Source organism: Neovison vison, chromosome 2 (assembly GCF_020171115.1).
Source record: "Neovison vison isolate M4711 chromosome 2, ASM_NN_V1, whole genome shotgun sequence".
NCBI classification, from domain to species: Eukaryota; Metazoa; Chordata; class Mammalia; order Carnivora; family Mustelidae; genus Neogale; species Neogale vison.
The window spans coordinates 11,387,599-11,403,930 of NC_058092.1; the positions used below are offsets into that span (position 1 = coordinate 11,387,599).

Sequence of the window (16,332 nt, forward strand, 5' to 3'; positions counted from 1 at the left end):
TATCAAAATACTGAAATTTAACTTTTTGAAACTTTAAAAATAATTCCATCATTAATTTAGAAAGGTATCAGTCCTATGTAGTCTTTAAATAGTGTGATTTTATTTTAAACCAAAATGTTTCAAGTGTCTAATTATGGAATACTACAGAAAATTATCAATTATTACCATCCTGGAGATTATTGAGGCAGTGATGTGATTTAAAGAGCCATTTTTTTTTTTTAAGATTTTATTTATTTATTTGACAGAGAGAAATCACAAGTAGATGGAGAGACAGGCAGAGAGAGAGAGAGGGAAGCAGGCTCCCTGCTGAGCAGAGAGCCCGATATGGAACTTGATCCCAGGACCCTGAGATCACGACCCGAGCCGAAGGCAGCGGCTTAACCCACTGAGCCACCCAGGCACCCTAAAGAGCCATTTTTGTTAAATAGCAATAATTGAGTTAAGATGGATACAATTTTAAAAACATTTCAAAAGTACATAAATAATTTTCTTTTTTAATTTTCTATTTCAAACTAGAGCCATGGAGCTCAAGACCCTAAGTCTGAAAATTTCAAGACATATGTAACAAGTTACTAAACGCATTTTATTTGGCATTAATGTTTTTGAGATTGTGTCAACTGTACTTTGGTAGTGTCTCCCGAATTAATCAATAGCCTTACTATATTCTGCTTACTTCCTGATGTTCAAAAGTTACAATCTACATGGGGTGTTCGGTTAATGTATATTACTTCTAGTGAAGAGATGAAGTTTTTTCTTACATGTGGATTAACAATAGAGGTTTAAAGGGTTGAATGAAATATCTGAATTAACATAGCGAATAATACTTTGTTCACATGGGATCTCTCAACATAAATAGGTTGATTTAGTATAGTCCAGCACCAACATTTCAGAGAAACCTTGAAAGAAACACAGATGCTGACTTCCAAAATTCATTTTATTATAACTTTTTCTAATTATAAAAACGATATATGTTAACCAAAGAAAATATAGATGGAATTTTTTTTTAGAAAATATAGATGAATAAAAACTTTAAAAAATTTTTACATTTCTGGGGAGGTGGGTAGGGGGTTAGGTGACGGGCACTCAGTAATGTATAGAATTGTTGAATCGCTATATTGTACACCTGAAACTACCACTGTATGTTAACTTTACTAGAATTGAAATTTAAAAAAGAAAAGAATTAAATTCTACCATATAGGCACAGCTGTGATTAAGGTATTTGCAAATATCCTTCCAATCCATTTTTTCCCCATGCCCTAAACGTTAATTTGTAATTCTGAATATTAGATACATTAGCAGTATTTCCTCATAGAGGGGAAAAATTAAGCAACTTTCCAAGGAAATGGTAAAAACATAAGAATTGATTTAAAAAAATGTATCAGCCATTACATCCATTTCTGGAATGCAAAAAACAATGTGGGATAATTTAGCTTACATAGAGTGTTGAATAGTAAAATAGATTATGAAATGTTAGCTTGCTGAAAGTATGATTTAGAGGACTAGCTGTCTGATGGTCAATTGATATGTTATAATTTATGTAATTCCACCAGACTCTGCCTTCTATATCAAAATAGATCTGTTAATGGACTGGTCTTTCTTGCTCCCTCAAAACTAACAATATGTCAAACACTCTTTGAGAATAATATAGCAGTGTTGTCTGTCTTTATTTTCTACTGTTAAAAAAAAACTGATTATAAAAATAGAGTTTGTATTGTCAAGTTGTCAAGTAGGCTTTGATCATTTTAGAGCTAGTTAATGTGTTTTTATATGATGCCTTTAGAAACAGGTGCTTATATTTTAAGTATATGTTTTGTCATGAAATAGTTTAATTTTAATAGCTTGGGACTAGATTTGTAACCAAATTCTTGTTAAATATCTGGTAACGATTCTGTCTTTCTGTTTAAATGTTGATATTAATTTATCTGCTCTATTGGCTAGGTTAGCATTCAAAGTCCAAATTTGAGGCTCAAATGCTTTTCCTATTGGGCTTCCGTTACGCATGACTGAATTCTTTGAGCACATCTAGCATGCCAAATACAGGAGCTCCTCACAGTGTGAAAATAAGACCTGATTAAAAACACATCTATTTTAATTCCCCTTTGCAAATGGTTCTGCTTTTAATGTTACCTTTCTGAATTATCATTAAGACTCAAATGAGGAAATTCACTTCACCATCCATTTATTAGAAGAAAGGAGAGATCACACTCTACTTTTGATCTTTTTCAATGAGCATAAATTATTTATTGTTAAAATAAATTTAAAAATCAGAATAACAGAGTGGGTTGCCTTGCTATTGAAAACATACCAAGATAAATGCTGCTGAAGAAATTCTGCCTTTGTAAATATTTGTACCAAAGACAGAAATAGAGAAAAGCTTTCCCAGTGTTTTCTGATACATTGCCAATAAAAATGAAAGGCATTGAAAAAAATCAAATACTTGATTTGGGGCTATGCAAAGGGCGTGTACTTATCAGTTTTGCTGTTATTAAGAGCTTTGCAAAAACAAACGGAATGTTGGCATACTTAATATGCAATCACTGCATTTTGATTTGACTGTAGAACCTATGTAGGCTATAAAACCCTGAAAATTGATAATATATGTTCTTAATTTCAGCTGATGCTTACTTTTGATATTAATGAGAAATTACTGGCCAACTTAATAGTATTCATGATATTTATGGTGTGTTACTTCCAAATACTTTTACATATATCATCTTCTTTGATACTTCTAGGAAACTTTTTTGATAGATATTTCGTTTTGCAGATAACGATATTGAGACTTTGAGGATTTAATTGATTTGTCTAGGTCATATAGCCAGTGACAAAACTGGAACTGGAATTTCTAACTCTTAACCCAGTATCCCAGGGGTATTCCATTATACATACTGTCTATTGTTTGTATCATCAGTATTGTTTTTGTTTTGTTTTTATTTTTTATTTTTTTAGTATAACACAGAGTTCATGCCAAGTAGTGTTTGTTATGCTAAAAGAATCAGTAAGGAACATGGACAGTATTTTTAACCTGCAACTATTAAGTTTAATAAAGATGGATAGAATTCCTACCTGAATTGCTCATTTGAACCCAGCATCTATATGTGAGCTATTTTTCCTTTAAATGAATCTGTTCAATTGAAGTTAGTGTCATTTTTTTTTCTTTTGGCATCATAGGAGCATGTTAGATAATTGAAATTTATTTTACTCATTAAATTTATTTAGGCTGATGTCTGTTGACATTTTATAAACTGAGAATTCTCTTGAGAAATATATATCGGATTTTTAAGAAACCAAGAAACTAAAATGAATACTTTCGTTGCTATTTTTGGTGCCAAACAGGTAGTTTGACAATACTTCAAGCGAATCTGAGTATACAGGTTGGTTTGATGAGATTTTGTTAGGCTTTATATTAAAGAGAGACTGTTTCTCAGTTGTTTGGTAGATCTCTGGCTCGATGAGATGATATTCTTAATTTGATATTTGCCTCTAATCTTTTTGACATTCTGTGAGCTCTTTGGTCTTTGAGAGAACTTTAACTCAGCTTTGCTTAATAATTTATGTGTTGGTAATCTTCTACCAGGTTTCTCCTCCACTACTTCCCAAAGGTGGGGGACTTGAAGGTATTTGAGTAGTATTTGTAAATAGCTTTGTCCATTTTAAATTAATTTACAAAAATTAAGTACTTATTCTGCTTTTTACATGGAAAAACAGCACTGCTGTAACAAGACTTTTAGGCTAACTGAAAAGAACTAGTTCAAAAAATTTTTAGTTGGTAAGGATGTTGCTTTAACTTTCACTTAATGTATCTTCATTCTTGTGCCATGGAGAAAGTATTAGAAAAAATATCTTAATTGCTTCTTATTTTGTTCTGCTTTATCCTTTTATTGTTGTTTGGGAGCCCTAGATGGATACCAAATACTGCATCCAATAATTACTCTAATTAGTCTTTTTTCTAATGATTTTGCTTCTAAAAAGCTACCCCCCCTTTTTTTTTTCAGTCCTTGAATTTTTTCCTCAGACTGATTTTAACTGAAGTCTGCATGCAAGGTGAGATATGCCCTTTACTTCTGTAACTGCAAGACACTATTTTGTGAATCCTGTCAGTTGCCCCTCTTAGTGCAACTGAGCTGAATCTCTTCTGTTCTTCATGGTGACACTTTGGTCTTTCCAAGAGGTTTCAGCTAATACAGAGCCTATCAAGTTTTAAATGAGGAGTTTACATCCTATTTTAAAATGTGTTTCAAATTGTGGTTGCTTATATTGAAATTCATGCTTCATGGAAAAATGCATGTCAGTTCAATGTTAACTGCAGCCGTGCATGCAGAGCTATATAGTTCAGGGGTGCTTGGGTAGCTCAGTCAGTTAGGTGGCTGCCTTCAGCTCAGGTAATGATCCCAGGACCCTGGGACTGAGGGCTGCATCAGGCTCCCTGCTTAACGGGGAGTCTGCTTCTCCCTCTCCTTCTGCCTGCAGCTCCCCCTGCTTGTGCTCTCTCTCCTTGTCAAATAAATAAATGAATAATCTTAAAAACAACAACAACAACAACTATACATGAGTTTAGGTTAATAGTGTGCTGGTTTGACACTCCTTAAGTGAAAGTGTCAGGACAAAGAAATAGCCACATGTAAATGGCTGATCCTACATCTGTGGTTTGTTTGCTTTTACTGAGGAATCCATTCCATAATATTTTCAAGAACACAAATTTCCATTTCATTTAATGACTGATTTGCATGAAGATGAGGACAGCCTGTGGGGTGGCACTAAATACTTTAATTATCAATGAATGCCACTATTGTAGTGGGGCTTTTCTGTTTCTAGCTTTTCTCTACCTCTTCTGACTCGTACTGAAGTTAAATCAGTTAAATTACCTGGCTCAGAATCTAGAAGTTTTAGAAATAATTTGTCAAAATTCCCAAAATCATTTCAAATGGAGGGTAAGCTTAGCCCCTCAGCTAGCTCATCTTTTACTGAAATCACTGCAACTGTGTTAGACTGGGGCTTGCTTAGCCTTGTCAATGGAAGAGAGAGTATCTCAACTGGTCAGGTTTATTAAATATAGCCATGGACTATTTCTCTTTTTAAGATTTTATTTATTTGGGATAGAGAGAGTACAAGCTAGGGGACAGAGAGAGAGGGAGAAGCAAGCTCCCCACTGAGCAGGGAGCCAGCTGCTGGGCTGGACCCAGGGATCATGACCTGCATAGAAGGCAGACGCCTAATGGGCTGAGCCACCCAGCCGCCCCTATAGTATGGACTATTAGACCAAATACAAGAAAAGTTGATGTGACTCTCAGTCAGACACAATAATTAATTAGCTTATGTCACATTATACGGTAAACAACAAAAAAACTACCTGGAGCATTATTGTCTGTGGAACAAAAGAAACTACTGTGCACAGGTGACTCCAGGTATTAGTGCCACTGATCATGGTGACCATATTTTCCAGTTCACAATATAGTCTGGTGATAAATCGGCTGTATTTAAGGAGACCGTGAATAAGACCAAATATTTAAAATCTGGTGTGTACTTGAAGTACTGCACCTTTTTTTTTTTTAAAGATTTTATTTATTTATTTGACAGAGAGAGATTACAAGTAGGCAGAGAGAGAGAGAGAGGAGGAAGCAGGCTCCCTGCAGAGCAGAGAGCCCGATGCGGGACTCGATCCTAGGACCCTGAGATCATGACCTGAGCGGAAGGCAGCGGCTTAACCCACTGAGCCACCCAGGCGCCCAAGTACTGCACCTTTGATATTTTATTTCTGCAGATAAAAAATGGAAAATTGAGTTGCTGACTGTTCTAAACGATTCCATTTTTCTGGACTCAATACAGTTTGCCTTAATTTTGTCGGTTTTCTCTGGGGTTCTGTAAACTGGCCTTTATATGAAAGTTCAGCTATGAAAAAAAGAAAGTTCAGCTATGGTCTTTAAAGGTCGCTTGGCCTGGAAAGGCCAGAGGTCTGATCCGTTCCTATGCTTAAATATTAAATTACAGTAACTCCTTTATATAAATCCTTTTAGCCGTCTTCTTTCAGTTCTATTCCTGATATACCGTAACGTATCTTGCAAAACATTTCGTAAGATCCTATATAAAATAGTTGCTTTACGTTACGGCTAATTATTCTTGAGAGGGATGGGCTTCTGATCCCGTCATTGCTTCGCTTGGCCTTGAGAAGGGCGGCCTTGTTCCGACACTTTCCCAAGCAGGCGGGGATCCTGGTGCCCGGAAACGGCCAGCTCCTGGCCAAAGGGTGAGTAGGGTCAGGAGTCCTGGCTTCTCCGGGGAGAGGCACCGGCAGCCGCTCTGACACGCGGGGCTATCAAAACCAACTCCCTTTCTCTCTTTTGTTCCTCTAGGCCCGCGCCTGGGACCGCTGTTTGAGGGGCTGGAGACCGTCCCGGTCCCTGGAAGCTCAGCGCCCCAGGTCTGACCGAGCGCCCGCCCAGAGGCCCACTCCTAGCGTGCCTGCGCGCCTGCGCATCAGGATCGGGCGCGCGAGCGTTCCTTTCAAGCCCCGCGTTCCTCCCTCCCCCGCGCGCCTGCGCGCCGGCTGGGAGGAACTCGGCGTTTCAGCCTCGGCGGGCGGGCGGACGCGCGCGTGCCCGCGGCGAGGGAGGCGGGCCGCGCGCACCGGTGGGAAGCGTCCGGCTGCCACAGCGCCAGCTCCGTCGTAGTCGCTGCCGCCCGGGTCCCGCTCGCCCCTCCTCCCCGCTCCCCCGCCCGCCGCCGCCCGGGCGCATGCGCCGCCGGAGCGCGAGGGTCGGCTTCGGGTGTGTGGTGGCGGCAGAGCGGAGCTGCGAGGCCCGAGAGTCAGAACCTGGGGGAGAGGGATGGTCTCTGCACGGGGGGGAGCCGGAGGAGCCGCCGCCGCTGCCGACGCCACCGCCGCAGCCGCCGCCGCCGCCGCCTCGGCGCCCGCCTCCCGGCGCTGACGGGCTCGTACGAAGCCGGCGAGGGAGAACCCGCACCAGCGGTCGCCGGCACACCGCCCAGCATGGTCCGGGAAACCAGGCACCTCTGGGTGGGCAACTTACCGGAGAACGTGCGGGAAGAGAAGATCATCGAGCATTTCAAACGGTGAGTGACACGCGGCCCGGGGCCGCGCTCTCCCCTCGGGCGCTGCTGCCCGCCCGGCCCGTTGCCGGCCCCTCCCCGTGCGCGGAACTGCTGAGGGGACCCGGGCCAGAGCCGCGGACTGGTGCGGGGGGCGCGCGGTTGTCTGGCCGCCGCTCGGCCCGCGTCGCGGCGTTGGGCCTCGGGCCTCGGCGGAGCGGTCCGGCTGCCGCCCTCTCCCGCCCCAGCGAGGAGGAGGCTGTCGCTCGGCCTCCGCGGAACCGGCGCCGGGAGGGCGCCCGCCAGCCGGCGGGGCAGGAGTAGGGTCGCGTCCTTGCGCGCCGCCGCCCCGGACCCCCGTCCCGGCGCGGCCAACTCCGGAGTCCCGCCGCAAGTCCCGCTCCTCGCCCTGCCGGCGCTTGGAAATGTCTAGCCGGGAGAGGGGTTTGTGCGACATGAGAGGCTTCACCCAGACACACGGCTCGGTAGGTGGTGTAGGAGCGGCTCGGAACCGGGGCAGCTGCGAGGTTCTGGGCACCTCTCCCGAACGGCTTACAGACCTAGAAACTACAGGGAAATGGCAAGCTCACATTTCTCCTGTGGGTTTTTTTTTTTTTTTTTATTCTTATTTTTTCGGGGTTGGCTAGCGAGTATGGTGTCTGAAAATAAGTTGGTGCGCCTGTTTCGGCTCTTTTGCCTTCCAGGCCGCCTCAGCCCTCTGGGGTCCCTGGTGAGGACGGTGGTGAGGACCGAGGGCTTTCACTGGAAGCCCCACGGCGGGTAGGACGGTGCCCGGCGGGCGCCGGAGCCCGAGAGCCTCGGGATCGCTGCCTCCGCGGCCGCGCGGGCTTAGCGCTGAGGGGCCGCCTTTGAAAGAACGGTGATTCCCTCCCGCCCAGAGTTCTTGAACCGGTCGTTGGAAGAATGCACGTCTTTTAAGATCAGGAGGTGTCGTTTTTTTTTAAACTTTCCAGAATATTTTTTTTTCGGTGAGATGGTGGGACCACTGTTGTTTTGGTACCTCTGCTACCGTAGCATTCAAGCGCCGGCTTTCTTTGTGGAACGTATGCGTACCGTGACCGGTAGCGTCCTCGGTAGAACATACTGAAAGTGACGCTGTGCTTAAGCTTGGTGCAGAATGAGGAGGACTGTAGCAGATCCGCGCTCGTCCTCGAAAATTACCGTTCCTTGCGATGTTCCAGACCCGGAACGATCTTCAGTTCGGTTTACTCCTAGTTCCTCTTACTATCTAGTGAGTGGAGGAAATTATGGAGCGCCCTTATTAGTGAGTCACCATGGGAAAAACAGATTGCGTCGCTTGCTCCTGAGCAGCTTGGATAGGGAAATGGAAGCAGAGGCAGCAGAGCTGGATCCACTCCGTCTTTTAAATGGAGGATCATTGATTCTGTTGGTGGTTGCTGTTACTGGGGTATTAAATCTTCACCGCTGGAGCGCGCGTCTGCGCGTGTCCGCGTGTGAAAAGGAGCCGGCAATAGTGAGGCCATTCATAACCTGCTCAGGCTGTCCTCGGCAGGGCTGGGGGAGGCGCGCTTCCAGGACTCTCCCGGTGTTTACTACGTTGTGCTGAGAAACCAGGCAAGGGCCGGCAGGGAGCAAAACCTCACCTCTACCCCGGTGGTAAAGGGGAGCGAGACCCTGGGCTCAGTGGGGAAGCAGATGGGAACTTTTCCCTCCCTGGCGCGACTCCACCCTTTACCTCCACCCACCGCCCCACCGTCTTCAGTGCTTTGGTGGGAAAGTCCTGTAGGCGCAGATTATCGGAGTGGAAAAGCCACTTTAGGTGTGCTCACTTTTTAACTCCTGTGGACTTTCTCTGTAGGTCTCTGGGAAATTCGTCTGTAACGACGTGCAAACACGTGCATTGCAGCATTCGCGTTGCTCCTCAGTGTTCTGTGGCCAGACGTGTCACTTCGCATTATGCACATTCCAGAGACAATGCATATCTCTTGCAGGGAGTTTGACTCCTCTCAAGATGAGGGGAGAGGGAATGGGAAGAGGAGATCGTCCGCGGGAGTTTTGGGAGATTTTTTAAGTGGATGGGGCTGCGGTCCGGCTTGTGTGAATGACTTTCTAAAATGGCGGCCAGGACCCACTTTATGTGGGAATCAGCAGAGCTGCTCTCAGAATGCACAGAGGGAGGAGGGGGCGGAGGATGCGAGCTGCCTTCGAAAGCGGAGGTCTGGAGGAACGTTACTGTATTAAACAGGGCTTAGCGGGCACACTGCGTTTAAAGGGGTATCTCACCTACTGCAGAGCACAAGCAGATGCTACCAAAAGCAGATTCTGTTAAAACTAACTAAGCAGACCGTGTGTCCATGACACTCCTTTATGTTAAAAGCGATTTTTAAAAAAATTTAGACAAACGTCCTTAGCTCTTTGAAAAGGCAGTGCATTCTTATGGGTTTAAAGAGTGTGAAGGGTTTACAGAGAAAAATCTCCCCTTCACCCCTGACCTCGGGATTCCCAGTTCCCATCCCCCACTTCCCACCCAATCCCCGGGACAGGTAATCTCTATTTATGGTTTCTTGTTTATTCTTACATATGTATAAGAAATGTTTTTGCCTTTCCAGCTGTGGAGTTAAATGGACCCTGTTTGGAGGAATTCAAAGCCTTTTATCCGTATTGTAGAAAATGTTTTGTAAAATGTGTGATTGCTACAAGGGGAAAGCGAAATTTGAGTAATTTAAGTGAAAGGGATAAAAATAAAAAGGTAGTTGTACCAGAATGATAGCTGTGTAAGAAAATGTAAGGATATACAATTCTAGTGTTTTCTGGAACTCAAGATGAGAGAAACTCTCTAATACCTTTTACCAGCTTTTACCCTTTTCCCTTGCTAATTACAACATTAACTAATAACTGTTTTACAGGATTAGGAGGTGTATATTGGGAATATATTACATAAAACGTTTTCAGAATTATTCTTGTAACACTGATTAGGCTATTGTAGTAAGTGTTTGGGGTTTTGTTTTTGTTGTTTTTTTAAAGATTAAACCAGTTTTGGAAGCAGGGCAGCTTAGAGGGCAGTTTTGTGTGTGTTTGGGGGAGGGGTCAGAACCAGATCTTTTTTGTATTATTTAGTGTATTATTTTTATTATTTACAACGGTCAGTATTTTTGGTGGAAAATAGATTGAGGGAAGGATGCTGATAAAGGCTTTTTTCCCCGTTCGAACTAAAGAAAGACCCAGTCTTTAAAATATAATCAGAGCGTTTTTCAAAATTTGGCTTTACCTTCTTGCAATAGAATATATTTGTTGTGTTCATTTTCTTTACAGCTTTTAATATACCGCTGAAAAAAATTAAATGAGGACTATTTCTGAATCAGATTTTAGTTAACAAAGATCTGTTGCAGGGACTGAATTTGCACAATAGAGAAAGTCCTTTCCTTTGTATGTTAGCTGGGTTGAAGGGGGAAGGGAGGAGTTACACAACAATTGGTTGCTGTCTTTTAGTTGTAAGAGAGAGAGGTGTGTGCAGAGATGATTCCCTGAATTAGAATGAGCGAACGAAAAGAGCCCTTTAAAGAATATAAAATTCTCTATTTTATTTGCCTATTTTAAGTAAATCACATTTTCAGGTTCTTCCCATCCATCCCCAGTTTTAGAGAAGACGTTAAAGATTGTGCAGAGGTAGAGCAAGGTAGCAGCTTATGTAAAAAATTTTGTCAAAGAATGAGACCCATTTAAAAATGTATTTTTGGCTTTGCTAATTTTAAATATTACAATGGTTTTCTGAGTTAAGATAGCTGGAATACGTGTTACATGTATTTGGATATCTTTACTTTGGGGACACAGTAAAAATATAGTGGAAGAATTTCCTTGTCTTTAGTATTCTATAACTAGAGGTATTTTTAGACTTCAAACAAATTTGACTCACCCTAGCCTTACATCATTGCTACATCGTTTCTTTTTTAGAGCCCAGCCAGTTCTATGTAGAAACAGCTCTGGCTTTGAATGTTATAATTTTGATATTTTTGTGTCGGGCTTTTGTACATTTAAAAAATAAAATTCAGTTATTGTGATAAATAGCATTAAAAATTAATACAGAATGCTTGAAATACTGTATTTTATTTCCTAAGGAGGATGCCTCTGGCAGATTGGGGGAAAATAGGGCTCGGTGCCAGGAAGATTGGTGATGTTTGACTTGTGGAGGGCACCGTTTTCAAACTGCCTTTCTTATAGATTCTTGATTGCTCAGGCATTGTATTGTTTGGTAAGCTTATGAAGAGATTTCAGGCTTGATTTATGAGGCACTTCTAATCCTGTGAACGTTCATGCTTGAGGAAGATTTATATAGAAGTTCTAAAGATAGTGGTAATGTAAAAGTTTTTCCAGATAGTCTTTTAAGTCTTACTTTCTCCTTACTTTGAAATTTTGCTTAAATTAAAAAAAAACGTTTGAGGGGTACCTGGGTGGCTCAGTCGTTAAGCGTTTGCCTTTGGCTCAGGTCATGATCCTGGGGTCCTGGGATCGAGGCCTATATCAGGCTCCCTGCTCAGCGGGAAGCCTGCTTCTCCCTCTTGCACTCCCCCTGCCTGTGTTCCCTCTCTCGCTATGTCTCTGTCAAATAAATAAATACAATCTTTAAAAAAAGATTGTATTTATTTATTTGACAGAGAGAGAGAGATCACAAGTAGGCAGAGAGGCTGGCAGAGAGAGGGGGAAGCAGGCTCCCTACTGAGCAGAGAAGCCCGATGTGGGGCTCGATTCCAGGACCCTGGGACCTTACCTGAGCAGAGGCTTTTAACCCACTGAACCACCCAGGCTCCCCTAAATAAATAAAATCTTAAAATTAAAAAAAAAAAAAGTTTGAAATAGTTTGTGAGAACTAGTATATACAATTGGAGATGATGTATTTCTGTTTTCACTTATAAGAATCTGTGGTGTTTGAGCTGTAGTTTAGCTAGTCCACATTATTTAGAGTAAGCATTGTGGTCTGCAAATACCTTTAGTATATATTGTTATTAAAATTGGGCTCCTGAATTTCCTTATTGGATGCTTTGTAATAAATGTTCAAGCCCTTGAAACAGACCTATATTAGCCTGCTGAACAAGGAGACAAAATAAAGTAATACTTTTTTATAGTTAAATTTCTAAAGTTTACTGCTATCTTTACTTAATTTATTATTATTTACCTTAGAGCTACTCATGTTTTGAGCGAAAATGGCATACTCTGGGGGTGCCCAGGTGGCTCAGTTAAGAGTCTGCTTTCATCTCAGGTCATGATCCTGGGTTCTGGTATCGAGCCCTGCCTTGGGCTCTCTGCTCTGTGAGAAGCCTCCTTCTCCATCTCCCACTCCCCCTGCTTGTGTTCCCTCTCTCTCTATCTCTGTGTCAAATAAAATCTTTAAAAAAGAAAAGAAAGGAAAATAGCATACTCTGTTGTGGAAACCAGTTAGGGTGTTTAATGGTTTTATTAGAAACCATATAATTTTTGTATTCTACCTGTTTTCGCTGTGCAGAAATACTCTTTGCTGTGAAGAGATGTTCTCGATACAATTGTACAGTATTACAGTATTCAGACCCACCCCCACCCCCCCGCCCCGCGTCTGTATCTGCCAGGTTGAAAATTGTAAACATCTGAAACCCACAAAGAAATGTCTCTGTAAAATGCTAAATAAATTTAGTGAATTCTTGGATTTAATTACTTAGGAGTTCATTTTGAATACAGAGATAAACTGAAATTTAGCATAAAGGTTTTTATTATCTAAGGAACCACTCCAGTTCTTACATTTAAGGAGTATTTGTGGGAAAATTCAAATGGGAAACACAGTTGTTTGTCCTATTGCTTGTTTTGGTGCTAGATTTTTTAGTCCAGCATACCAAACCTCTAGAGTAATATATGTCTTTGTTAAGTGCAGACTTTGGCTTACTTGAGAATTTGGACAAATGGAATGGCGATTTTCTGAGTGTACCTTGTATAGACTTTGATGGTTACATTCCTATCATGTTTACATGCAGTATATGAACCTGTGTGTGTAATGCATTTGTAGTTTTATGTATATATATAATATATATAACAATACATATAATATATATATACACATTTATAGATTCTTAAAATTGATTTTTTTTAACCTTCACCTCATTTTATTCCTTTCATTCAAAAACTAGGACATTTGTATTCTTTTTAAACATTTTGTATTTCAGGGGCACCTGGGTGGCAGACGGTTAGGCCTCAGACTCTTGGTTTTGGCTCAGGATTGTGAGATTGAGCCCCTACCTTCAGCTCTCTGCTCAGCCGTGTCTGCTTGAGATTCTTTCCCTCTGTCCCTGTTCCTGAGCGCACACAAGCATGTGTGCGCTTTCGCTGTCTCTCAGATAAGTAAATCTTTTAAAAGATTTTTGTATTTTACAAAATGACATCTGGCATGCAGTGATTTGTGTCATCATTAAGTTGGTAGGTAGTAAATTTTTTTGTCTCAAGCGTTAATTTTAAAAAACGACACTGTTACACTGTAGTAAAGGCTCTTTTGTATTCAAGATTTCTTAAAAATCACCTTTTTTTTTGTTTTGTTTTTTGTTTTTTAGGTTTTTTTTAGGATTTTATTTATTTGAGAGAGTGCATACACATGAGGTTGGGGGGTGGAGGGCAGAGGGAGAGGGTGAGGGACAAGCAGAGCCCCACCGAGCACAGAGCCCAAGGAGTGGCTCATTGCAGGACTTGGTCCCAGGACCCCAAGATCATGACAGCAGAAGTCAGAGGCTTGGTGGGCTGAGCCACCCAGGCACCCTGCAGAGGATTCTGACTTCCTCATTTCCATGTTTGTAAATAATTCATGCTCATCACAACTTAGAAACTAAAGTAGCTATTAGACTTGATGCTAGATACTTTAATGTATTAATAAAGATGCATATATATCACTGTTTTATAGTTTAAAAATTATACTTTGGAGAATTTTGGACACATATAAAAAGAGAAAAATAGTAAGTGAATCCTGTGTACCCAGGATTTAGCCCAAACAACTATCAATTGTGGCCTGTCTTGATTTATGAAGAAAATTAAAGCAAAGGAGGGAATAGAGAGTCATGGGGGTGGGAGGAATGAGTAAGGCCTCTTTGAAAAGATGGTATTGTGGGGCACCTATGTGGCTCAGACCGTTAAAGCAGCTGCCTTTGGCTCAGGTCATGATTCCAGGGCTTTAGGATCGAGCCCCACATTGGACTCCCTGCTCAGCAGAGGGCCTGGTTCTCCCTTTCTCTCTGCCTGCTGCTCTGCCTACTTGTTCTCTCTCTCTCTCTCTCTCTCTCTCTGTCAAATAAATAGATAAATAGACATTTAAAAAAAAAAGATTTTATTTATTTATTTGACGAAGAGAAGCAGTGAGAGACGGAACACAATCAGGGCGAGTGGGAGAGGGAGAAGCAGGCTTCCCACCGAGCTGGGAGCCCCACGTGAGACTCTATCCCAGGACCCTGGGATCATGACCCAAGCCGAAGGCAGATGCTTAAAGACTGAGCCACCCAAGTGCCCCAATAAATAAAATTTTTTTTTTTTTCTTTTTAAGATTTTTGTTTATTTATTTGACAGAGATCACAAGTCAGCAGAGAGGCAGGCAGAGAGAGAGAGGAGGAAGCAGGCTCCCCGCTGAGCAGAGAGCTCGAAGCGGGGCTTGATCCCAGGACCCTGGGATCTTGACCTGAGCCAAAGGCAGAGGCTTTAACCCACTGAGCAACCTAGGCGCCCCCAATAAATAAAATCTTTAAAAAAACAAAAATCCAAACACTAACTCTCCTTAGTTTAAAAAAATAAAAGGGAAGGGACGCCTGGGTGGCGCAGTTGGTTGGACGACTGCCTTCGGCTCAGGGCGTGATCCTGGAGTCCCGGGATCGAGTCCCACATCAGGCTCCCAGCTCCATGGGGAGTCTGCTTCGCTCTCTGACCTTCTTCCCTCTCATGCTCTCTCTCACTGTCTCTCTCTCTCAAATAAATAAATAAAATCTTTAAAAAAAAAAATAAATAAAAGGGAAGATAAAATGGTATTGATACACCAGAATGAGTGTCTGACCATGTGTAGACCCACTTCTTTCTTACCAGTAATATTTTTCTCATTTAAAATTTATTTTGGAATATAGTTCATGAATGGTACAAAGAATTCCCACATTCCCTTCATCCAGATTCCTCAGTTGTTAGCACTTTGTGACGTTTGCTCCATTACTCTCTGTTGTCTTTTTGTGGCATGATACCCTGTTACCCTTAAAGTCTCTAGTATATACCTTCCCAAAACTAGGACACTCTTGCATTGCACCTCATTGTCTTCCCAACCAGGAAGTCCGTATTGGTGCCATACTACTGCGCAGTCCACAGACCCCATTCACCCGATGCCAGCCATCCCCACAGTGTTCCATTTTCCCTCCAGGAGCTTAGCATGTGTTGCTGTTGGTGGCTGTGTCTCATCATTCTGAATACTTTCTCAGTCTTATGCTAATTCTCATGTGCCTGATAGTCTTACAAAGCACAGGTCTTTTGGGGAACCTGGGTGGCTCAGTCAGTTAAGCATCTGCATTCAGTGCGGTTCATGATCCCAGGTCCTGGGTTTGAGCCCAGTGTCGGGCTCCCTGCTCGGTGGGGAGTCGGCTTCCCCCTCTGCCCCTCCCCCTGCTCATGCTTGCTCACTCGCAAGCGCTCTCTCAACTGAATAAATAAAATCTTAAAAAGGATAGGCCTTTGCTTCTGCAGGGTAAACCCTCCAGTTGAGTCTGTCCAGTATTACCTCATGACCAGATCAGAGCATGCATCTTGGTAAGAATACCACAGAAGTGATTCTTTGCTCTTCTCAAGAGTAGCATATAAGGAGGCAGACAGTATGGATCTGTGCCACCACTGGTGATACTAGTTTAACTGCTCACCTAGTCAGGTTAAATCTTTACTATTTTCCCCTTTGTATTTGATTAGCATTTGATGGGGAGATACCTTAATATTACAGTCTTTCTTCTTTTATCAAGCCTACAGTCACCAGCCTTAACAGTGCTAACTCTTGCCGGTAAATATAGTGTTGTGATTCCTTCTATATTTAGTTTCCTGTAGGTAGGAGCTTTCTGTGTATGTGTATAATACTTATGATTTCTACTTTTTTCAGTGAGCTTTGGTCCAGGGATTATTCGATACCCAAATTGTCCTAGGTTTGGCCAGTTGGAGCTCTTTCAAACTGGCTGTTGTGTCCTTTTGATATCTCTCCATCACTGTTTAAGCATTTCTTTATTTCAGGCATAACAAAGGCTAATCATGTACTTTCCTTGTCCTATAATCAGTCATTTCTCCAAGAAATTC

At 42.3% G+C, this 16,332-nt stretch overlaps 1 protein-coding gene across 1 annotated transcript in view; it reads left to right on the top strand.

Annotated features, from left to right (window-relative positions):
• Window positions 1-6,855: 6,855 nt before the first annotated feature.
• Window positions 6,856-16,332, top strand: part of SPEN (spen family transcriptional repressor) — a 97,939-nt gene continuing 88,462 nt past the window's right edge. Inside the window, exon 1 of the mRNA XM_044237234.1 lies at window positions 6,856-7,068. Within this exon, the coding sequence (XP_044093169.1) occupies window positions 6,986-7,068 (83 nt within the window). The 5' untranslated portion in view covers window positions 6,856-6,985. The remainder of the gene's footprint in view (window positions 7,069-16,332) is intronic.